The following is a 24607-nucleotide window of genomic DNA, read 5'->3' as shown; positions in this document are numbered from 1 at the left end:
TTGAATTCCCAAACTAGAAATGGTATTCTTTGTTTCTCTAAGTTTTTCCTTAAGATTTTGAATTTCTTGAGGCGGGAATTTCAAAACTATAACGAGATCCGTATTCTCGTCGGTTAATGAATCTCCCTAACACCTCTTCCTAAGCGATTTATTTTGCTTATTACACCCTCCTATCCTCTTGTCATTTAAATAATTCAAATAGCATCATACTCATCATTAATATACAAATTGATATCAACTACCCGAATAAAAAAAATAAATCGGTAAGGAAAATGCGCTAGAGAGAATATGGACCCAAGTATACGAAATCCAATGATGAACACATATTACAGAAAAACAGAAGTGAAACAAAAAGAAAATGCAAAATAATGTGGCAGAAAACGAAGATATATCAGTACGACAATTATGGCATATCAGTACACAACAAACGAAAAAAATACACGACAAACATGACAGGCTAAAGTGAAGGAGGAGGAGGAGGAGGAGGAGGAGAAGGAGGAGGAGGAGAAGGAAGAGAAGGAGAAGGAAAAAAAGAGGAAGATTATGATGATGAAGACGTGGAAGAAGATGAAGATGAAGAAGGAGAAGAAAAAGAAGAAGACAAAGAAGAAGGAGGAGGAGGTGGAGGAGGAGGAGAAGAGGAAGAAGAGAAAGAAGAAAACAACAAGAACAAGAAAGAAAGCAAGACAGGATATAAAACTAATAAAACACTAAAAAAGAAATCTCAATCAGTATTTAAAGTAAGGCACCAACAAACTGCGACATACCTCACAATACGATCAAAATAAGTGAATTAATAGCATCAATAAATGGGCCAGAAAATATAAGGATCTAAAAATACGACATATCTATATAAATAAGGCAAAAAATAAGTGGTTTAGGAGGCGGATCGAAACAGCGTCCTTCCCAACAAATATACCCGGCTGACGAAAAAAAAAAAAAAATCTACTCAGGTGGCCTCTGTTTTACACCCGTTTTAATGCCCTCTCTCTCTCTCTCTCTCTCTCTCTCTCTCTCTCACGGCACTACACACCCACATTAATTTTCTACCCGGGTATTACAATAAGGTATCTCTCTCTCTCTCTCTCTCTCTCTCTCTCTCCCTGTATATCATAACCCACACACCCTACAATAAAATACGAAAAAAAAATTACGCAAAATAAATCGCCAAACAAAAGGCGCTAGGGAATCAGCTATACCAACGAGATAGGACGCTCTGTCAACACGAGTCTGTCAAAAAGAGATGTATGAAAATTGATCAGACAAGGCATTCGTATCGGCAACTTTTTAATACTGGCAACGTTTTCCGGCAATTTCTCGCTTGATGTGTTTGGTCTGTGTGTTGATTTAGGAGTGTTGCCGATTTTGTGGGAGGTTAAATGGAGAGAGAGAGAGAGAGAGAGAGAGAGAGAGAGAGAGACAGACAGACAGACAGACAGACAGACAGAGACAGAGAGAAAGACATTGAGGGGTTCTCACACATACACAGAGTGGGGCTACAGTTTTTCTTAGCAAAACCAATCAGGCTTTTGAAGTGTGTGGTGTGTGTGTGTGTGTGTGTGTGTGTGTGTGTGTGTGTGTGTGTGTAAGGGAGCCAGTTAGAGAACGTGAGGGTGGATCATGGCGGAACAAACACTGGAACATACACACTTACACACTCAAACACACACGAGCACGTACACACGAAAGTAAACACACATGCACATACATACAGTATAAACGCTTTAGAAATTAAGGTCAGGGAGAGAGAGAGAGAGAGAGAGAGAGAGACAAACAGGCTGATAGACAGACAAACAGAAAGACAGATAGATAGACAGACAGATAGAAAGACAGATGGATAGACAGACAGAAAGACAGACAGACAGATGCCGGTAACGGTACAGAGAGAAGAGACAGACATAAATAAACAGACATACTGATAGACATGTAGACAGAGACAGACAGCCAGATATAATGTCGGCAGTGAAACAGAGAAAAGACAGATATCGACAGATCAATAGACAGATAGATAGACAGCGATTGACAGAGATAGAGAGGGGGAGGGAAGTGAAAATGAGAAAGAAGAGGGGAGGAAAGGGAAAGGGAAGCGAAAGGAAGGAGCAGGTGAAAGAAAAGGAAAGGAGAGAAGAGGAGAGGATGACAGAGAAGAGGAGAGGAGAGGAGAGGAAAGGGGAGAAGAGAAGAAACGAGAAAAGGGAAGGGAAAGGAAGGGAATGGATGGAGGGAGGGGGGGGAGGGGGATAGGGAGGGGAGACCTACACTTTCTCTTCTAAAGATTTTCTCCTCCATTCATTTTGTTCATTCATTCCTCTCTCTCTCTCTCTCTCTCTCTCTCTCTCTCTCTCTCACACACACACACACACACACACACACACACACACACACACTACCGCAGATGAAATTCAGCTGTTAATTTTGATTTTCATTTTAATTTCCCCCCTCTATCTATCTATCTTTATCTATCCATCTCTCTCTCTCTCTCTCTCTTAGATTAACTTCCATATTATTCGGAAAACTTCACTTCCAATAATGTCATACCTTTTATCTTCCTTCTAACGTTCCCATTAAATTTCCTTCACTTCTTTCAGTTCTTCACGGTGCTTCTCCCTGTTTTCCTGTACGGCTTTTGGTCCGAGGTTACAGCGAGATCCTTCGGTTACTGGCTACTACCTTGTCTTATGGCATTCAGCACTTCTTCGTGACTAGGAAATCAGGTTTGTTGTTAGTATTAAGGCTGGATAACCTCGCTTTGACTGTCCTCTAAGTTGTGTGTGTATCTGTGTATTGACAGCGAAATACAGTAAGACTCTCTCTCTCTCTCTCCGCCCACTTTAATTTTCTACTCAGGTATTAATGTAAGTTCTCTCTCTCTCTCTCCGCCCACTTTAATTTTCTACTCAGGTATTAATGTAAGTTCTCTCTCTCTCTCTCTCTCTCTCTCTCTCTCTCTCCGCCCACTTTAATTTTCTACTCAGGTATTAATGTAAGTTCTCTCTCTCTCTCTCTCTCCGCCCACTTTAATTTTCTACTCAGGTTTTAATGTAAGTTCTCTCTCTCTCTCTCTCTCTCCGCCCACTTTAATTTTCTACTCAGGTTTTAATGTAAGTTCTCTCTCTCTCTCTCTCTCTCTCTCTCATACAACCTCTACCAAACTACTTTCACCACGACACCCTCCCTCCCTACCTACCCGTCTACCTACCTACCATCTACTTACCCACCTCTCACCCTTCCTACCCTATTATCTATCGACCTCCTTACATATCTACCTACCAGCTAACATTTTTGCAGCTAATCCATTCCACTAACCACCTACTTACCTACCTACCTACCTACCTATCAACCCCTATCTACTGACATTGTACAGCCAATCCATTCCTCTACGGACATTATCTATCTGTCTGTCTATCTATTGACCTACCTATCTTCCTACCTACCTACCTATCTACTGACATTTTACAGCCAATCCATTCCTGGACGTATTCTACCTATCCATCTATCTACCTACCTACCTATATTGCAATCTACAAAGTACTTACTGGTACCTAAATGCCTCTGTAAGTTGGGCTGTCACCCTCCTTCCTTACCGAATTACCTACCTTTCCTACCTACCCACCTACTTACTAACATTAAACATAGCTACCTACCAACCTACCCAATTGCCTGCCTACTTACCAACACAACTACCTACCTACCTACTTACCAACACAACCACCTACCTATCTATCTTTCTATCTTCGTGACTTGCTGATGAATACCTGGCATCAGTCTATCTACCTACAGTACTTACCATAGCTACTACTTTCCTACCTACAGATAGACAGAAGATAGATACAAGATAGATAGATGGATAGGTAGACAGACAGATAGATAGATAGACAAGGATATGCGGACAGATGGACAGAGAGAGAGAGAGAGAGAGAGAGAGAGAGAGAGAGAGAGAGACGGGGGGGGGAGAGAAAAAGCAAGACAGGAAGGTAAGGAAATGCCCTCAAAGCCACATTACTGCATCTCTCTCTCTCTCTCTCTCTCTCTCTCTCTCTCTCTCTCTCTCTCCACCGCACAGAATCACTTAAAAACAAGCAACATTAAATCTATACGTGATATTTCTGACACGAAATAAATACCCACATCCTAACAATAATATTCTAACACAAAATACATGACACAATACAGCACAGTCCATATATAACGCACCTCTTACACAGTCTATGTATGTACGTATGTATGAAGGTTATGTATGTATGTATGTAGGCTATGTATGTAATTATGTATGTATGTATTATGCATGTATGTAGCCTATGTGTGTATGTATGTACGGTAGTCTATGTCTGTAGTATGTATGTGTATATATGTAGCTTATGTGTGTATGTATGTAGCCTATGTATGTATGTATGTATGTACGGTAGCCTATGAATGTATGTCTGTGTATTTATGAATGTATGTAGGCTATGTATGTATGTATGGTATGTAGCTAATCTATGTACGTTTGTAACTACCAAATATTTAGTATAATAATGTAGATGTATAAAAGATAAGTGTACACAGATAGATAGACAGATGAATAGATACCGTACCGGTAGATAGATATTGGGAGATAGCTGGAATGATGGCCTATGGGGAAGCCAATTAATTATCAACAATGTAGGCGAATGAAAAAGTGGATATAACAGATAGATAGACAGATAGGGAGATAGACAGGCAGACAGATAGACAGATAGGTAGGTAGACAGATACCGTAAACTGACAGGTGGATGGAGGGACGGACATCACAGAGTAGAAGATAAAGATGAGGTAGATACAGAGTGATAAAACACAGACTGGTGCATATGGGTAGGACACAGGCTATCTAAAAAAAAAGACAGAAGGAAACAGTAAGGTAGATAGACACAGACAGACAAAAGACAGATGGATACAGACAGATAGACAGACACAGACAGACAAAAGACAGATAGATACAGACAGATAGACGAAGACAGACAGACAAAAGACAGATAGATACAGACAGACAGACAGAGACAGACAGGCAGACAGACTTAACATACATATAAAGAGTCAGACATTAACAGAAACACATACAGACAAAGATAAACCAAGATATACAACCTATCAATAAAAAAAAGACTAAATTACAGATCTCAAATAAAGACGAGTGTTGCAATAAATAAATAAATAAATAAATAAAGAGGGATATGAAAAAAGGGTTTCCTAAGTGATAAAAATAGACTGAGCAGCTTTACTGTGAAAAATATGAGCAACAATTGTGTCAGAGGTGAGTCACTGCTACTTGAGTCAGAGAGAGAGAGAGAGAGAGAGAGAGAGGGGGGGTAAAAAAGACAGATAGACAGACACGGTAGACAGATAGAGAGAGAGAGAGAGAGAGAGAGAGAGAGAGGGTTGGGTAAAAGACATATAGACAGATACGGTAGAGAGAGAGAGAGAGAGAGAGAGGGGGGGTAAAAAAGACAGACAGACAGACACGGTAGACAGATAGAGAGAGAGAGAGAGAGAGAGAGGGTTAGGTAAAAGACATATAGAGAGAGAGAGAGAGTTAGGTAAAAGACATAGACAGATACGGAAGAGAGAGAGAGAGAGAGAGAGTTAGGTAAAAGACATATAGACATACAGTAGACAGACAGATAGATAGAGAGAGAGAGAGAGAGAGAGGTAAAAAAGATAGGTAGATAGACAGACAGATAGATAGATAGTAGCCACCAGTATGTAATGTATAAATGGACAGCCTAAAATTCACTGACAGACAGATAGAACAAATGGTCAAACTGATATTAATAGATAGATAAACAGGTAGATAGACAAGAGAGAGAGAGAGAGAGAGAGAGAGAGAGAGAGAGAGATTGCGTGTGTATGGATGTGAGTAGTTGAGTAAGTGAATGAGGAGAGTGCGCGGTTGGGTGAGTATGAATGTGAGTGTGGGTGTGTGAGTGAGCGTAAATGCGTGCAGGTGTGTGTGTGTGTGTGTGTGTGTGTGTGTGTGTGTGTGTGAACGTGAATGCGTGCATGTGTGTGTTTAGTTGTGTGAATACGTGGGCGATTGAGTGAGACTACCGGTACGTGTGCGGTTAGGCTACCTGGAGAGAGAGAGAGAGAGAGAGAGAGAGAGGCAGAGGAAGGTTAAGTGAATGTGTGTGAAAATACATGAGTGGGTGAGCCTAAACCTCTCTCTCTCTCTCTCTCTCCTTGCCTTTACTCTCCTTACTGTATTGTCATTCTTCCTTATTTCATCTCTCTCTCTTTCTCTCTCTCTCCTTGCTTTTACTCTCCTTATTGTCATTCATTCTTCCTTATTTCATTCTCTCTCTCTCTCTCTCTCTCTCTCTCTCTCTCTCTCTCTCTCTCTCTCTCACTACTTAACAGCATTCAAAGTCCAATATTTTTCTCACTTCACTCATCAATGAACGCTCTAACATTAAATCCTCTTAATCCTCTATAAATACGAGTTAATCCTCTTTATCCGTCTGCTAGAGGATTCGATTGCATTAGTTTGTATCATTGGACTTATATTTTGAATGAATTATGCTACACAGATCTGGTACCGGTAAATCATCTCTCTCTCTCTCTCTCTCTCTCTCTCTCTCTCTCTCTCATTGGTGAAGTACTGGCAAATTATTCTCTCTCTCTGTCTCTCTTTGATTTGAAGTACTGGTAAGTTATTCTCTCTCTCTCTCTCTCTCTCTCTCTCTCTGGTGATGTGAAAGTTTAAGGAAATGACTGAAGACTTTATATTATTTTTATTATTGAGGAAAACAGCTTTAATAATCTAGTAAAAATTGGTCTGGCTTGGATAATTTAGGTCTATTTTGATTAAGGTCTGTTTATATGATGATCAGGTCTGGCTGGGTCAGGGATGAATTAGTAAAGTTTAGTTAAGTTTGACAAAAAGGAGTATGGTAGTCACGATCGTTATTTGTAGATAGATAAATAGATAGACAGATAGATAAAACGACAGATACAGACAAATGATGGATAGGTAGATATAAACAGAAATGATGATAGATGGAAAGACAGAAATACAAATAGGTTGATAGATAGTGATGACAGATGATAAAAAGATACGGTAGAAAGGAGGACAGACACAGATTAATAGACAGACAGATAAAGCAAAGTTATGTTGTACATATTAGCTCATGCAGCCTACCCACAATCCCACTTCTACATCCATTTCAACAGAAAATATAAATAAAACTTACTCTTGGTCTACTGTTTGACAAATGGTAAACCGCCATGATTTCCGTAACTTTCAAATAAAAAACTTGCCCTTGCTCTACCCTGATAAATAATAAACTACCATTATTTCCGTTACTTTCAAACAATTTCAAGCACAACCTACCCTGTCTGACAAATGGTAACCCGCCATTATTTCCGTAACTTTCAAATAAAAAACTTTGATCTTGGTCTACCACCATTAATTCCGTTACTTTCAATTTCAAGCAACCTAGCCTGTTTGACAAATGGTAAACCGGCGCCATTATTTCCGTAACTTTCAAACAATTTCAAACACAACCTACCCTGTTTGATTCCAGTGCCTCTGCCGAATGCTCCTCCCGTTGTCGAAAGCAGTTGGTGCATTTACTCTTGTTGAAAATGTTGGCTTGAAACTTGCGGCAGTCACTTCTAGACATTTTGAACTGTTTGGAGATTGCTTTTTCCTTTCAAATCTTTAAACTTGTGGAACGGCAACAACTTGTAGACTCTTTTTGTTCACATACGTTGATTTATTTTTTGGTTCACATATATTGATTTATGAATGTTTTCTTTGTATTTTGCTCACCTTTTGTTCAGGTATTTTTCGATCGTGTTGTTGTTTTTTTTTTTACAAGTTTTCTCTTATTATTTCGTCTGCCGTTCTTGTATATGTTTAATCTGTAATAATATTCAGTTACCAATACACTCAGTCTTCATCTGTTAATATTCATCTAATTTTATTATTTCAGCTGTTCTAAATCCTCCACTAACTATTTTACACATTAAATTAGGAACTACAGTGTTTTTTGATGGCTAGTGTTTTGGGGGGAGGGGTCACGTTCGAAATGTTGTAGGCCTAACCAAACTGTTTATCGATGTTTAGTGTAAGAGATGTTTAAATGTTACTGTTACTCGATGGCCTAACCAAATTGTGTTCATTGATGTTTAGTGTAAGTGATGTTTAAATGTTACTGTTACTCGATGGCCTAACCAATTTGTGTTCATTGATGTTTGGTGTAAGTGATGTTTAAATATTACTGTTATTCGATGGCCTAACCAAATTGTGTTTATTGATGTTTAGTGTAAGTGATGTTTAAATATTAGTTACTCGATGGCCTAACCAAATTGTGTTTATTGATGTTTAGTGTAAGAGATGTCTAAATATTAGTTACTCGATGGCCTAACCAAATTGTGTTCATTGATGTTTCGTGTAAGAGATGTTTAAATATTAGTTACTCGATGGCCTAACCAGATTGTGGTTATTGATGTTTAAATATTACTGTTACTCGACGGCCTAACCAAATTGTTTATTGATGTTTATTGTAAGTGATTTAAATGTTACTGTTACTCGATGGCCTAACCATATTGTGGTTATTGATGTTTAGTGTAAGTGATGTTTAAATATTACTGTTAGTCGACGGCCTAACCAAATTGTGTTCACTGATATCTAGTGTAAGTGATGTTTAAATATTAGTTACTCGATGGCCTAACCAAATTGTTTATTGATGTTTAGTGTAAGTGATGTTTAAATATTACTGTTACTCGACGGCCTAACCAAATTGTTTATTGATGTTTAGTGTAAGTGATGTTTAAATATTAGTTACTCGATGACCTAACCAAATTGTGTTTATTGATGTTTAGTGTAAGAGATGTTTAAATAGTAGTTACTCGATGGCCTAACCAAATTGTGTTTATTGATGTTTAGTGTAAGTGATGTTTAAATATTCGTTACTCGATGGCCTAACCAAATTGTGTTTATTGATGTTTAAGTGATGTTTAACTATTACTTGTACTTAATGGCCTTACCAAATTGTTTACCGGGTATTGATGTTTAGTGTAAGTGATGTTGAAATGTTACTTTATATTTACACGATAGTAATATTTAAAGCACTTATTTGTGGGGTGGGAGAAGAGGACTAAGCAGTACTAGGCTATACTCTTTTCATCCTAACTTGGCCCATATTTTTTTTTTATCCTTTGGCAGCTTATTTCACGTTGATTGGTGGAAAAAAAAAAAAAACTCCGTTCTACTGCACTTCTTCATGACTAGCATCTTACTCTAGTGTCAATCTACTTTAATAACTGGGCATTTAATATGGAGAGATGCCAATTTTAGGCCAGGTTTGAGGAAAAAAAAATGCTCTGGCTCTACATCCATTTCATACCACTTCTTCGTGTCTACCACCTTATTCTAGCCTTAATTTACTGTTATAATTGGGAATTCAAGATAGAGGATAGCGATTTTAGGCCAAGTCAGAGTAAAAGGAGTACAGCCCCAGGTCCATTTGTACGTGGGCCCGGTTGACTGAAGGCTGAAGCAAGGTCCCTATCCTCGCCGCCTACCATCGTCCTACCGGGAGATAAAGAAGGGAGGTGTTGAGGGGCGTTTACCAGCCACCTAATCCACCCAGTTCAGTGCCATCACATGAAGGAACCCTCTCCAGCACAGTAGAGGGGAGACTAAAACTCGAAAAAGTAATGATTTTCAATTGATATGTTTGGATATATATATATATATATATATATATATATATATATATATATATATATATATATATATATATAATTATAATAGACCATCTTTCAGTTTCCAAAATTTGGCGTTATGGTTGTGCAAAATTATCAATGTTTATTTTTGCTAAACTCATCAAAAAATTACAGTAAATGTTGTTAGGTCATTATTTTCAAAGTACTTTTTTAACGGGCATGCTTAAAGTTGAGAAATATTAACAAATGAACTTAAATTTAATCCTGAAAATACTCAATCTCAAGGTAATACTATAAAGGTACTTAATAATCCACTGGACACTCGTATAACTTACAATAAACAAATTATACTAATGTCAACATATTGGTATACTGGAATGTTTGAAAATATAACGACTGTAACGTAAAAATCCACATTAACATCACTAGATACATCATTCTTAAACCTCAAAACTGAATAAATACTGCTTAGGCCTATGCGGAAGTGTTACGCGAGATTTTGACTTGGTACTGTACAAATCTAAAAAAACACATTATTTGAATTTAAAACTGCTCTGATCGTTCTTATATCTTAGGGGGAAATAAATGATGCTTCCGGGGAGATGCTGCGGTAAATTTGGGAAAGGTAGGTTAGAGACTGGACGATGAAATCCAAAAAACATTATCAAGTTAGGCCTGACTTTTTTTCTGAAGTCGTTTTCCTTTTCCGTTTTCAATATTTTTCAATGTCAGGTGTGGAGGTAATGAGTAGTTGAAACTCGTGGTGTTTTTGAAGTTAGTGTAGGGATGTGATGTGAAGGGAGGATGGGGGGGGATGGATTCTTCACCTCCACAGCCGCACACACACACGCACACCCGCACACCAGCCCACCCTGCGGCACTGGCACTTATTTCTCACTTTTCCAGTCACTTGCCGTCCACTTATCACCTTTCTAGAGCCACTTCCTTGCGGATTAACGACACGGGCATTGATCAGGCGCCCTAGTTCCGCGTGATCACCGGGCAGAGGGAATTTAACACGACAAAATCACGAAGAATTTTGTGTGAAAACTCGACCCGCCCGACCCGCATGCCTGTACACTTGTGAACCCTTGACGTCCCCTCCCCCGCCCGGCCGCCTTGCACCTGCCACCCCTCGCTAGACCGCTCATTTTTCACCATTTTTCTCATTAAATACTCCTTATCCAGCTCAATATCACCTTCATCCTTCTCTCTAAAAGCATAACCTGTTGAATGGCGGTACAAAAGGCTTACAGGAAATTAGAATAACACTTAACTTTAAATAAATAAATGACGATCGCGCTTGCTGGCACCTTGAACCACAACACAGCCTGACCCGCTGCGCTGAAGAAACTAGTGCCTCTCACCTTTCCCACCTCAATACAAAATTAGACCTTATTTTGATACATTCACAATTATCATCATGCTTTTTTGTTATAACTTAATCCATGGCATGATTTAAAATTTTATGTGAGTCGTCACAGCCGCTCCACAATTCCGAAAGTTTAGCAAAGTTTCGGCCAGGTATTTGTTCCTCCGCGGCAACTTCTTGAAATCTCAGACCAGATGTAATGTAAGAAATGCCTCGCACGCTACCATAACTTCCGTATAGCCCCAGAATTAAACCAGATCAGCCCACGATCAAGTGAGGCCGGTCTTCCCACGCTAGATGAAGTCGCAGGAGTCCTAATTACCCTGATAATATTGATAAGAAACCCGAGTATGGCATCTTTGGTTATCTTGTGACAGGCTGGGATGAATAATGATGAATAATACCCAGCCCGGGGGAGGAGGCGGATGTGGGCATGGCAAGTGGGCATGGAGGCAAGGAAAAATACCCATCACAGGCATAACTTCCCGAGATGCTGCTAAAAACACAAGTATTCTCAGATTTAATTCATTTGGCGTGAGAGACAGGGAGAGAGAGAGGGATTTAAAAAGTGGGGTACGGTGGTTCAAGGTTAAGGGAGAGAAGGAGGCAGGTAGGAAGGAGGGAGGCAGGGAGGAACAAGGAGGGAGGCAGGCAGGTAGGTTAGAGGGAGAGAGGGAAGGAAGGAAGATTGGGGAGAGAGTGCGAAATAGGGAGAAGTGAGTAGCCGGAGAACAGATGAGAGAGAGAGGGGGGGGATGGGGAGAGAGTGCGAAATTTGGAGAAGGAAGAGAGAGAGAGTGGGGGATGGGGAGAGTAAGAAATTGGGATAAGGAAACTGAGTAGCAGAACAACATATATGAGAGAGAGAGAGAGAGAGAGAGAGAGAGAGAGAGACAGACAGACAGACAGACAGACAGAAAGACAGACAGAGAGGAATGGGGAGAGAGTGCGAAACTGGGAGAAGGAAGAGAGAGGGGGGGGATGGGGAGAGGGTACGAAATTGGGAGAAGGAAAGTGAGTAGCAGAGCAGATAAGAGAGAGAGAGAGAGACAGAGAGAGAGGAAAGGGGAGAGTGCGAAAATGGGAGAAGGAGAGTGAGTAGCAGAATAACAGATAAGAGAGAGAGAGGGGGGGGGGAAAGGGGAAAGTGCGAAACTGGGAGAAGGAAAGTGAATAGCAGAATAACAGATAAGAGAGAGAGAGAGAGAGAGAGAGAGAGGCGGTTTGCACTGAGGTATTTAAACCGACCAGGGTACGGTAAGAAAGTGGACAAACTCAAACTATTTACTTCAGATCCACCTAAGTCATTCAAATTTTCATCTAACGGAGCTGGCCAATTCAAATTCAAATTCCCCCCTTATACTGTATTTCTCACTAACGGTTTATTTTCCCTAACACCTCTTCCCTAGCGATTTATTTTTGGATATGGCTGATTAATATCCTCTCGTACGTTATTCGTTCATAGTGTGACGATGTTTGAAGGATTTATATAGCAGAATAGGACTGTAAGGTGTAATAAGCAATATAAATCGCTTAGGAAAAGGAGTTAGGGAGCTTCCTTAACCGACGAGTTAATACTGTGTAAAGAATAATTTTGCTCTCTCTCTCTCTCTCTCTCTCTCTCTCTCTCTCTCTCTCTCTCTCTCTCTCTCTCTCTCCAGCATCTCACTTTCCTTCTAATTACGCATTCTCTCCCCATTCTTCCTTCCTTACCTCTCTCCCTGCTACTTGCTTCCCTCTTCTCCCTCTCTCTCTCTCTCTCTCTCTCTTCTGCTATTCATTTTCCTTCTCCCAGTTTCTCACTCTCTCCCATTCTTCCTTCCTTCCCTCTCTCCCTCCTACTTGCTTCCCTCTTCTCCCTCCCTCCCTCCCTCCCTCCCTCTCTCTCTCTCTCTCTCTCTCTCTCTCTAATATTCACCCTAGTTTGGCAGTAAAATGCTTAAATATTCAGTCCGGCACGAGTGAAGATAAACTTGTAAACATATTCATCTTTATACACAACCTTGGGATATGATACAGGGTGGTTCAAATATAACACCCTTTTTACACCGCTGAATCTCGTGTTTTGAAATAAGGCTCAGTCAGGTTTTGAATGTTTGTGTTGCATTTTTTATTCATTGCCTACTCCCACTGCCACACTCACGCCCACACCAGCAGACTCAGCCCTCCCTGTATATAAGCTGAGTAATTTTATCTTCGTTGAACAAAATCTGTGTATCTATCTAGTGCCTGAAACCTTAATCCCTTATACGGGGTGGCCACAAACAAATCGCCTCCACGTAACCCTGTCCCCCGCCAGTAATTTGTCGACATGTTTACATTTAACCTCGCCTATAAACAGACTAACGAAATTTTCTTCCTGTTGATAAAAATATTAATTGAGGACACCTGTAATCTGATGTATGGATAATTTTTTTTATTTAGTTTTTCCTTCCTCTGTTCCTCTTGTTTAAAAATAATTGTCTTGCTCATATTTATTCGTACCTTTTGCACTGACCTTCCTTGAGTGAGATGTTGGCACCTAATATAGTAGTAGTCATAGTAGTAATAGTCGTAGTGGTAGTAGTAGTCGTCTATCTATCTATATACCTAGGCTGCTTCCCCCAAGGAAAGGGAGGTAGCCGAGACAGGACGACACACTCCCCATTTACTCATCCATTCAAACACATTCATTCGCATCTTAGCCCCAAAGGGGAGAACGGACAGATCCTCACCGCACCACACCGCACAAGGGTCAACTGCGCAATGCAATCAGTGACATCCGCAGCAGGGCCCGACAGTAGAACTGGTTTACCCCTGCCACATCATAACAGACCCATCCCCTTACCCGCACCTGACCTGACTAGCTGATCAGACCAAATGCGGGAGAATATCCCCTCAGAGCTGCGTCATCACTTATTCATTCACAATTTCTCTCCATTTATTTCTGTCACACACAGCCACTCTTCCTTGCTCAACAGACATCCCTCTCGCATCCAGCGCTCTCTTCACACTGTCCATCCATCCTATTCGTGGTCTTCCTCTCAGCCTTACACCTCTCACATCAGATCTAGTTATCTTTTTCACCAATCGCTCATTATCCATTCTCTCCATATGCCCAAACCATCGCAACACCCTCTGCTCAACTCTACCAGCCATCTCCCGAACAACTCCAGTTCTCCTTCGCACTTCATCATTTCGCACCCGATCCATAAGCGTCCCTCCACACATACTCCTCAGACACCTCATTTCCATTACATTCAAACTTTTCCTCTCTGCTACACCCATATTCCATGTTTCAGCCCCATATAACGCAGTCGGTACCACAACACCCTCATACAGCCTTCTCTTTACATCCATTCTAAGCGAACGACATTTAAACACTTTTTTCATTCCTCCCAGCACCTTTCCTACTTCATTTATTCTAAACTTCACTTCTGCATCTATTCTTCCATCCACAGCAAAATGTGACCCTAGATATTTAAAACAATCTATCTCCTCAAGCAACTCACCATTCAAAACTATATTCATCCCCCTACCATCTATCAACCTCGTACACTTCATCACTTTACTCTTATTCTCATTTACTTTCAATATCCTCCTTTCACACACCCTTCCAAACTCCTCTACCAACTGTCTCAATCTCTGCTCTGAATCAGCCACCAGTGCAGTATCATCTGCAAACAGCAGCTGCTTCAGATTCCACTCTCCACCATCAATAATAATAGTAGCCGTAGTAGTAATAGTAGTCGTAGTAGTAGTAGTAGTCCTAGTAGTAAGTAATCGTCATCGTCGTCGTCGTAGTAGTAGTAAAATAGTAACGCTTGCTGGTGCGGAAGGGTGTGGGGATAGGGATGGGGGAAGGGTGGGGAGTTTTCTATCCATATATAGCCAGACGCCTTAATCCCGTAGGGGTGGCCACAAACAAATCGCCTCCATGTCACCCCGTCCCCCTCCATTTTGCTGCTCTCCCTTCATCTCACACCCCACTATCTCATTTTTCCACACTGTAACCCACACAAGCGACCCCACTGGACTCGGGCTGGTGCGGGCGGGAACTTCAGTGGGATAGTGATTCAGAAACCCCATCCGCACCAGCAAGCATTCGGTGTGGACGAGCACTGAGCATAATTAGCCTAAGGGTACCAGTCGCACAAGACAAAATGATTAGGCTACCGGACAGAGAACTTTATGCCATGTGGTAGGTGGGGGCGCTCACCATCCACTCACTCAATGTAGTGCTGCTCTCGCGTGTCTGCCCTGTCCTCTCCTCCATCCTTCTTTCCTTCCATCTTCTATCTTTCCTTCATTCTCTCCTCGTCCTTCTGCCTACGGGTGACTTTACCCCCTCTTCTGTCTTTCATTCCTTCATTCTTTCCTCTTCCTTCTGCCTATGAGTGACTCTACACTGAGTGACAAGCCAAATGGTTTCCTGTACACCAGGAAGCTATTTACTACGCTGGGTGGTAACCATATAACCAAATTTTGGCGCCTGGTGGTTTAGTGGGTAATTACTGTACTCCAATCGGATTGAGCCGGTGAAGGTTTATATCCAAGGGATGGTTGGGGTTTATTGTTCACGTAATGCCACTCAGGGATGAGTGAGGTTGGTCACTCTCATCTTAAATGTCAGGACCAACTGCCTAGCCCCGGGCTCCTACGCTCCTCATAGGGCAACGTTGGATTGGATGATGGATGGATGGGAGAACTTTATGCCCTTAAACCAGAAGGGACAGCAGGCACCGTTATGTGTATTATGTGTACTGTATACGGTAGTTGTAAATTCAAAATGCAACGGATGTCTTTGGAGAGAAATGTATACAAATTAAGGAAAATTCTTTACTGCACCTGTCCTAAAAGAATCCATATCCATCTCTGTAATACCATACTCATTTGTGGACGGACCCGTGCTCTCGTCGGTTGTGGAAGCTCCTTGTCACCTTCTCCTAAGCGATTTATTTTGTTTATTACATCTTACTGTACTCTCCTGTGTTATGCAAATCCTTCCAGTATCGCCATATTCTGCATACGAAGCGTAAAATAAGGATATTAACCAACAATATTCAGAAATAAATCGCTAAGGAAGAGGTGTTAGGGAGCTTCCTTAACCGACAAGAATACGAGCCATTAGTGTATAGGAGACGTTTGAAATTCCGTAACATTTCTTTCTTAGCGATTTTTCCTACACATTGTACATCAGCATCAACTCATGTGTTACTGAGAGAAACTGTCGAGACTAAAACGGTATTAAAAATGCACAGACAATTTGGAAGTAAAATAAACAACATAAACTACTCAAAAAAAGGTGCTACGAAACCTGCTCCTGTGCGCTCGACCACCCACAACTCAACCCTGTACAGTATTTTAGGCAGCATATATATTTTTCATTTTATTTTGGCTAGCTTCAGACGATTTTACGATATTCAGGAGAACTTTAGAGGACATAATGTAAAAAAAAAAAAAAAGTATTACGATTTACGGTATGGTCGTGAATAAGCTATACTACGTTCAATTTTACATCTGATTATTCTATTCAGTCCATGTTAACTGGCCGGCAACGTTAGAAAAATAGTGTCTGCTTGAAATTTGGTTTTCTCTTCAGTTTTCGTTGGTCAAGGAAGATGTGTAAAGGTATGTTTTAGGGGTTACGTTAGTCCTTTAGGGGCAGTGACAGGCCTTGGGAAATGGGAAGAGGTAGGGGGTTAGGTGAGGCCAAACCCTATTCTGGAGGTCCCGCCACTGAACGGTATACACACATTAAATAGAATGAAATTTCAAATGAAGAGATGCCAATGGGGTGTGACTGAAGAACTTGGCCCCTCTCTCCCTCTTCCCCATCCCATTCGTAGCTACATCATCGTAAATGGGGAGGAAAGTCACCAATTCCTGACGATAATTTCTGATACACTGTGCTGGCTACGCTGTAATGATGTGTGGTGCTGGCTCGGGAAATCTGGTTCCATGATTCGTCAAAAATTTAGGAGCTTGCCTTCCCCTTTACGATTTATTTGCTTATTTATCTATTTCTAGCACAGAGTCTAAGTTCCACTCCTCCTTTACTATTTGCTAGTTTGTAACAATTCATAATTACTATTCTGAGCTTTTAATGGATATTCTCACCTCTCCCATCTCCTTCAGCTTTTGACTTCAATATACACACATACCAAAACGCCTGGTGGTACACTGGCAGTGTTGTCGGGTTGGATTATGCTGTGGTTCCAGTTCCATATGTGGTCAGATAGGGTTTTCAATTATGTAAACGCTACCAGGGGCGTAGTGCGGTCTCTTACCCTTAAATGTTCTGAACTACGGCAGTCAACCTCGGGACCCTTCGCTGAGACAGGGGGAAAATGGGCACAGTTAACGTTACCCATCGTTACCGTAAGTCCAATTATATAATTCATTTTATGCCTCCTATTTCCAGACGTCAAGGAGATTGGATATCTATTTTCCATGGTAATGGGGGTTGATATGAGCACCGCACTGAATATTATAGAGCTCAATGAAGCACCTTCACGAAAAAGTCAACGACTTATGGATGATCCTGAAACCAAGTAGCTTCGGTTATTTTCTTTCATTTTCTATGGAAGCTGTGTCATCTCAGGGAACGGAACTTCATCACAGGGAGGCCTTCTGCAGATCGCGTCTAACTAAAAACTTATAAAATAATACGTCGTCGTGCATTAATAACGAAATTATGTAGATGAGATGCATTGATGACGAGGTGATGTTGATGAAACTTGCTGAATTCTCATAATTAGGTCAAGTGAACAAAGGAATGAAAATGCACATTGAAGAAAATTGTATGCATATACATATTTGAAGCTCTGTAGCCATCCATACACTCAGCTTTCAGTGTTTATGGGTTACCCATAATAAATCTGACATTATTACAGTCAAACTAAACATGAATAATATTGGTTTTGGCTTGAAAGAAGAGGAAACATTACTCACGGCTGATGTAAGTGATCGTTCATATTACACTATTTTACTTTCCTGTGTTACTGAATTGCCATTTTTATTATTAAAATTGCGGAAAAACAGTTTTCATGCACTTAATTGATATAAATATTGAATATCAAAATTAAATTTAAATATCCCGCTAAAAGGTCGCAAGCGAACACAGTACAGTTTTGTGTTTTCATTGGGACTAATAGGATCGGATCGTCCCTAAAGAGGATCAGAGCAGCGAGTTTGGGGTCGGGGGAGAACCAGCTGATCTAGAAGAGGATCGGAACGCAAGACACAAGGGCTGGCCAAAAGACCCCGCCATCTTACCTATACAGACTGGTGGAGGCACACTTCCCCCGTACCAACCAAATAGAATCATGTCTCATTGATTTCACGCGCTTCTCCACCACAGATTCTCCCCAAGCGATCACTGTGGATGGTTTTACCAAGAGACTACGCTCTCAGAGGTACCAAGTTGCCGGAAATATCGAGATAAGGGAGAAATTACGCGTAAAAGTTTGTGTTGGCTCCCCTTGCCTGGCCAGCGGACGATCAGTTTCATCTTGGTGGACGTGAAAGGCGAGCTGGGTCTGGTGCTCCCAAATGACACAGTACGGCGTTATTTAGCCCTCTTAGCCCTGGGAGACGTTGGGACTGGCTGCCTCGTGTGTTTAAAGAGCTGAGCCACCATGTCGTCCGGGATTATAGGCTGCAGAGAGTTCGTGGTCGGGGGGAAATACCGTCTGGTGAGGAAGATCGGCAGTGGCAGTTTTGGTGATATTTACCTCGGGATCAACATAACCAATGGCGAGGTGAGTTCCCCCCCTGCCTTCCTACTCATTATGGCGCACGAGAAAACCCTAAACTGTAATATTATGTAGTTTTCAGCTTATTTGTGTTCCCCCGAGGTGAGGAAAACAGAGGTAGAGAGAGGAGAGTAGGGCGAATGTGGAGGCTTAAATCTGTCATTGTTTTCTTACTCCATGACCTCCACGTCGTTGTAAGACTTATTTATCCATATCCTAGAGCATCAGTGGTCTTCAAAATATTAGTATATAAAGCAAATTTAGAGCAAGGTGTTATGAGTCAACATTTTTTCCTCACTTCTGGATGCAAGTTGTCATAATCTTGTGCAATGCATAGTTTGGGTGACTCGTGATCATTTACAGTGCTTGGTCTTTTACATTGCCTGGTCATGAACAGTGCCAATAAAAAAATGAGAGAAAATCTATATGGATGGGGGAGTAATTGAAACTGCATGGATAGGGAGGGTAATGGAAATCAGTGTGGTGGAAAAAAATACAGTATGTATATAATTAAAAACAAGTCAGACATTATAAGTAGTATCAAGTAGTAGAGAAGAAGATGCAGACAGATAAGTAACATTACACAGAATTGAGAGGCCTGATCTTATGGCTTATACATCATAATGGCCGCAGGTAACGATGGCTTACAGTAAGATATGGCAGGGGAGTGGGTACGGTTCTCCAGTTTGAATGTTACATAACTTAGGCCATCAGGATTTTATACAAATGTAATTATTTATGGATTCTTTAAAGGTATGCATTACATGAGGATTTTACCAGACCATGATGATTTCCATTCTTACAGGACCAGTGGTTGTGTTAGGCTGTTGTTATGGTTCATAGCCCAATGCACTTAAAAGTAAATAGCCAGTTCAGAAAAAGCAAGTACTTCCAATTGAGGTAGTGTGAAAATGTAGAAGTGATCTGCTTTTCACAATGGCCTGGTTATTAAAGGGTATTATCAAACCAAACCTAAGTATAAAAGCCATAACCTTGTGTTCTGCTATAACACATTCAACTCCTTCATTATGAATATGCCTTCCCTGGCCAAAAAAAAAGAATAAAGTGAGTTACTGGAAATTGTTTCTCTGTCACCATGAGAGAGCCAAAGAGAATGCGTCTGGGATGGCCAAGAAAAAGCAGGAGTGAGAATTGTCATGGTGCAGGGGAAAAAGGAAGGAGCTACGCAATGAAGCTACTGGTATGCATCGGCAGGTTAATAGTGCACTAGTCATCCTCAGAAATTATGAAATACCAGTGATGTCCACTTTACTTATTCAGTTTGGTGATAGCCTTTATATATTGTGCCTGCTTTCTCCAAATTTTTCTGTTGTGATAGCCTTTATATTTTGTGCTTGCTTCCTCCCAATTTTTCTGTAGTTTAGGAGAGACTTTATGATGTGGAGGTGTTATATATAGCTTATTGAAATCCCATTCCTACAAAGAGGCTTTCCTTTATGTGATAAAATTGTCCAACAGCAGCAAGATTATAGCTGTGAAAACTAAAGTTGGTATATTCTTTTATGACAGAGAACTGCTGCATTTTATTTATTTATTTATTTTTTAATTGAATGCTGAGCTGTTATAGGAGATGGGTAATAGAATATGTTGTTACCTTGTGAGGAAATGTTAAAGAAATTATGTGTGGATGCTTTATCATTCTCTTCCATAAAATAAAGAGTTCTGTCTATCTATAGTCAGATGCTGTAGTCCCATAAGGGGTGGCTGTCTGTTTTTAAGTTACCATAGTTGTTTTATGGGGAGGGGCACTAACCCTCTGCCAATCAGTTAACCATCCAAAATATTTACAGTCTGACTTTACTAGAGAACTTGTCTGAACTCAATAGAATTGTTGAACAGAAGCAAGAATAAGAATAAAAAAGAAAGTCACGTTGAAAGTGTAAATACAACTAAAGTCATACCGTACTCATCACACACTGACTCATTAGGCTGTGGCATTGGTGGTCAGACTCCTGAATGCTGTGGGGATTCTTGTAATTCCATATGATTCACCCATTTATAGTGATGTGCTGATTTTTATATACTCAGGAAGTTCAGAGTAATACAACATAGAAGTCATGACTTAAGTATATATTTGAAGAGAAAATTATGTGGTAACTACTTTGGTTAAAAAAACATAATACTGTAATAGTACTGGATAGCTAGTAGCCAAATTTTTTATAGTGTACAGTAGTGTGATAGGTATGGTTTGCAGTACTGTATATCCTTGTGATGTGCTTTACCAGGTACTAGTTGACTGGATTTAAAAATGTTGAAAACTGCACTTTACACTGAAAAATTGCTCTATAGTGTATATTGGTATGGCAATGGATCATATCTTGAGCTGCACAAGTGTAGTTTTGGGCACTAAGGTACAGGCACTGGTAGCTAATTGTTAGTTAGTGCCATCCACCAAATCATCATGCTTTACAGACACCGTGGTAACTGCTGCTGACTTATAAGTAGGCAATGTTATCCTATATTTTAAGATTCCTTTCCATTATTAAACTCTTAATTCTTATGTGCAGAAAACTGACCAGGAGAATGTTTCATACAAGTACCATATAAGATGAGGTTCTATTTTTTTGACACAGTTTCCCTTTGTTAACGTCATTGTGGTGGTGGTAGAGACTGATTTTATTGTCACACAGTCATTGTCAGATGTCTCAATGGTTCGTGTCCACATGCTCGTAATGTACTGTCTTACTGTGTTTTTGTCACTACTTTTTTTTCTTTTTCTTCTTTCTTTCTTTCTCCACTAATTGATGCTTGTTTGGAAATTCATGTAAAATTCCTGACATTTTTCTGTGTGTGTGTGTGTGTGTGTGTGTGTGTGTGTGTGTGTGTGTGTGTGTGTTTTTCCCCTCTATGTAATTCAGAGTGGTCCTCTTTCCAGGGTACTTACTGTATCCGTTTTCACATCTCTGTTTTTCCCTACAGTTTTCCTCTCGTACTGTGGGCAACAAAAATCCAGTTGCTTCTGTTTTCATCTCCATGGACTTTGAAAAATCAGTCCCGTGAGTTTAAAGTACCATAAATGACATTCTATCTATCTGTCTATAGCCAGATGCCATAATCTCATACGGGTTGGCCATTTGACTTTGAGTTACGGTAGCTAGTTGTTTAACCGGGAGGGGCACTAACCCTCCACCCGCCCACTTTTTAATATACTGTATAGGGAACACATACGGGTTGATTGAATGGTTACCACCCAGCATTGTAAATGGTTTCCTGGCTTACAGGAAACCATCAGGCTTGTCACTCACTATAAAGCCACCTGAAGAGGATAGAAGAGTAATAAAAAGTGACAGAAAAGTTGGGAAAAATAGGAAGAGAGGAGGGCAAACACAAACAAGGTGAAGGAAGAAGTAGGCAGCATCAATTGCTGCAGAATCACAAAATTGAAGTCTATGGAGAAATAGAAGTGACTGGATCTTAGTTGCAGATAGTACCTCATTCAGTCTGGGAGCATGTTCTGAGCTCTTCAATTTAAAAATCTTTTTCTTCCATCTTGCTATCATGTGATGATTTTCCCCAGCCTAGCAGATTTTTACAGGAGAGGGTAAATATAGCCTTAATTAACCCCTTCAGTTCTCACACTATGAGGCTGAATAGAGATGTCTGGGAATCACAAGAGTAGAAAAAAAATAATGAGATTGATTGGGTTTAGCTGAATGAAATAATCTTTTGTATGTGTGAATAAAAGCAATTGAATTCTGTAGTGAGCAGTTTAAAGATTGTTTTTTTTTATTTTAACCAAGTTATCACAAATTTTTGTTTTTGTTGTTGTGGCCCCAGCCTCATCTGAAGTGTGAATCTGATGGATTGTAGGCTTATGTTGCCTTTCTACTGCAGTCCGTCGTCCTTTGGAGGATAGGAAAGTTGTCAGACCAGGCAGTTTGGTTCCACCACATGAAGTGGTGGCACCAGACTTTGCCAGTAATAGTGCACAGCATCATCAGCATAAGTTTCAGACTTATGGTAAATTCTCAGCTTTGCATATGCAGTTCTAGCATTGATTTTCCTTCAGAATAAAGAAAAATCAGCCAAAGTGAATTCCAGAGCCCTGTCTCACTCCTGCTCACTTCCAAACTCACCTTGTCTTCTTTCACTTTGACAAGTATTACCGAATACTGTACTGTAATTTAAATTAAACACTGATACTGTAGTTCTTTACTGCTTCCAGTAGTCTCACCTGTCTGACATGTCTTTGATTACACTTCCATACATGTTTCATGCTATTTCTTAGCAGTTTAGTAAACTAAATTTTCTTCCAATGCACATCCCTTCATAGTATTACAGTAAGAGAGATCTCTTACTGTACTTTGTCAGTTTTAGTGTGGTTTAAAGTTGCCATATTGGTATCTTCTAGAATGACGAATCATTATTATAGATTAATGACAGTATGTGGCGCTAGTCATGAAAAGAATGTAGAGCCATAGTACAGTACTGGGTAGCCTATTGTCTTGTTTTACCATTGACCCACAGACAATAGACCTAGGCCTAAGCTGCAAAAGGACTAATATCTTCTCCAAATCATGGTGGTTGAGCTGCAGTTTCATGTGGTTCTACTGTTTCCTCACTTCACTGTATATTGCTTTCTTTGTGTGTTGCTTACCTTGTCTTACTTAGCTATTTAGGTTTACTTAGGTTAGTTATGGGTGCTTGTGATCCCATATGTCCAGATCTGAGGTGTCTAAATCTGAGAATATTGTTATAGTTCTGTGCACCTGCATCATTCACTCGTGCCCTGACATATTAATATAACCATTGCTTTCTCTGGCTTTATCCTACTCCACCATGTTTACGCTTACCTTTTTAATGTTTTGGCTGTTGCTATAGAGCAATTAACAGTGACACTGTGCCATATGCCATCAACACAATACATGGGTTCGGTATGTTTTTTTAATGGCTATATGCCTGTACTCCTTTCGTCTTGTACCAAGGGCTTCTGGTTTAGTTATAGTTTTCTTTCTAAGCCAGTTGAAGTACATGACTGATGATTTCAGGTTACCTTAGGGAATAGGCTGTAAATGTAAATAAGATACCATATATGTATGTGTACCTAAGACTGTAGTCTCAGCCCAGACATTGACTGCATAAATATGACTGAGTTTCCCACATAGGAGTTTTGAGTGTGGCTAATCAGCGGGGCACTTGGGAGTCTTTGCTAGACTAGCTAGTGAGCATTTGACCCAACTCTACTCCCATGGTAGTACCTAATTTCATCGTGTAAAAATAGTTCTTGTAGAGAAAATTAAACAGCTGAAACTGTTCTCAGGCATTTGTTTAGAAAATTACTTGTAAATACTAACAGCAACAAGGCTGGGTGGCTCCAGGCTATTTTATTCAGCTCATGAGACCTCCTGGGCTAAAGGGTTGGGAATGGAACCGATTACTTTTATCAGTACCGTATCTGTACAGGAAGCAGGTGATAAATTAAAATCTGGTTTATCTAGGCTTTTGTTTCCAGCCTTATGTTCATTTAAATTTCATCTCAACTAATGTGTATGATGGGCAGCAATGTTCATTCTCTGGTCTACATATTTTCATAAGGTTGCTGTATGTTTGGGAGGAGTGAGTTATTTGGAACTGCCTTTTTTTATAGCAGTTATCACATTACACAGTAGCTTCTGAGAAATTACTGTACATCACCAGAAATCTCTAACTGAACCATCTTGTAATGTTAAAAATCATAAGCAGTATTTTTAACCAGATTGTCACTGGTTTATTGTTATTACTGTTGCCATACTGGCATTGTGTAAACCTGTGACTCTGATGAATATTAAGCCTGTTAGAGTTTGGCAGCCAT

General features: G+C 40.3%; 2 protein-coding genes across 2 annotated transcripts in view; one reads left to right on the top strand and one right to left on the bottom strand.

Annotated features, from left to right (window-relative positions):
* osp (myosin phosphatase Rho interacting protein outspread) overlaps positions 1-10755 on the bottom strand; it is a 156694-nt gene extending 145939 nt beyond the window's left edge. Inside the window, exons 1-2 of the mRNA XM_080270542.1 lie at positions 10616-10755; positions 7524-7917 (exon numbers count right to left, since the gene is read on the bottom strand). Of these exons, the coding sequence (XP_080126668.1) occupies positions 7524-7637 (114 nt within the window). The 5' untranslated portion in view covers positions 7638-7917; positions 10616-10755. The remainder of the gene's footprint in view (positions 1-7523; positions 7918-10615) is intronic.
* A 7579-nt stretch (positions 10756-18334) lies between these two features.
* LOC145397485 (casein kinase I) overlaps positions 18335-24607 on the top strand; it is a 39974-nt gene continuing 33701 nt past the window's right edge. The window contains exon 1 of the mRNA XM_080270541.1: positions 18335-18801. Coding sequence (XP_080126667.1) covers positions 18679-18801 — 123 coding nt within the window. The 5' untranslated portion in view covers positions 18335-18678. The remainder of the gene's footprint in view (positions 18802-24607) is intronic.

This window comes from Coenobita brevimanus, chromosome 41, assembly GCF_032717465.1.
Source record: "Coenobita brevimanus isolate Jiangsu-jjx chromosome 41, ASM3271746v2, whole genome shotgun sequence".
In the NCBI taxonomy this organism is placed as follows: domain Eukaryota; kingdom Metazoa; phylum Arthropoda; class Malacostraca; order Decapoda; family Coenobitidae; genus Coenobita; species Coenobita brevimanus.
The sequence above is the reverse complement of the archived record's forward strand: the minus strand, read 5'-3'. Positions and strand labels throughout refer to the sequence as shown.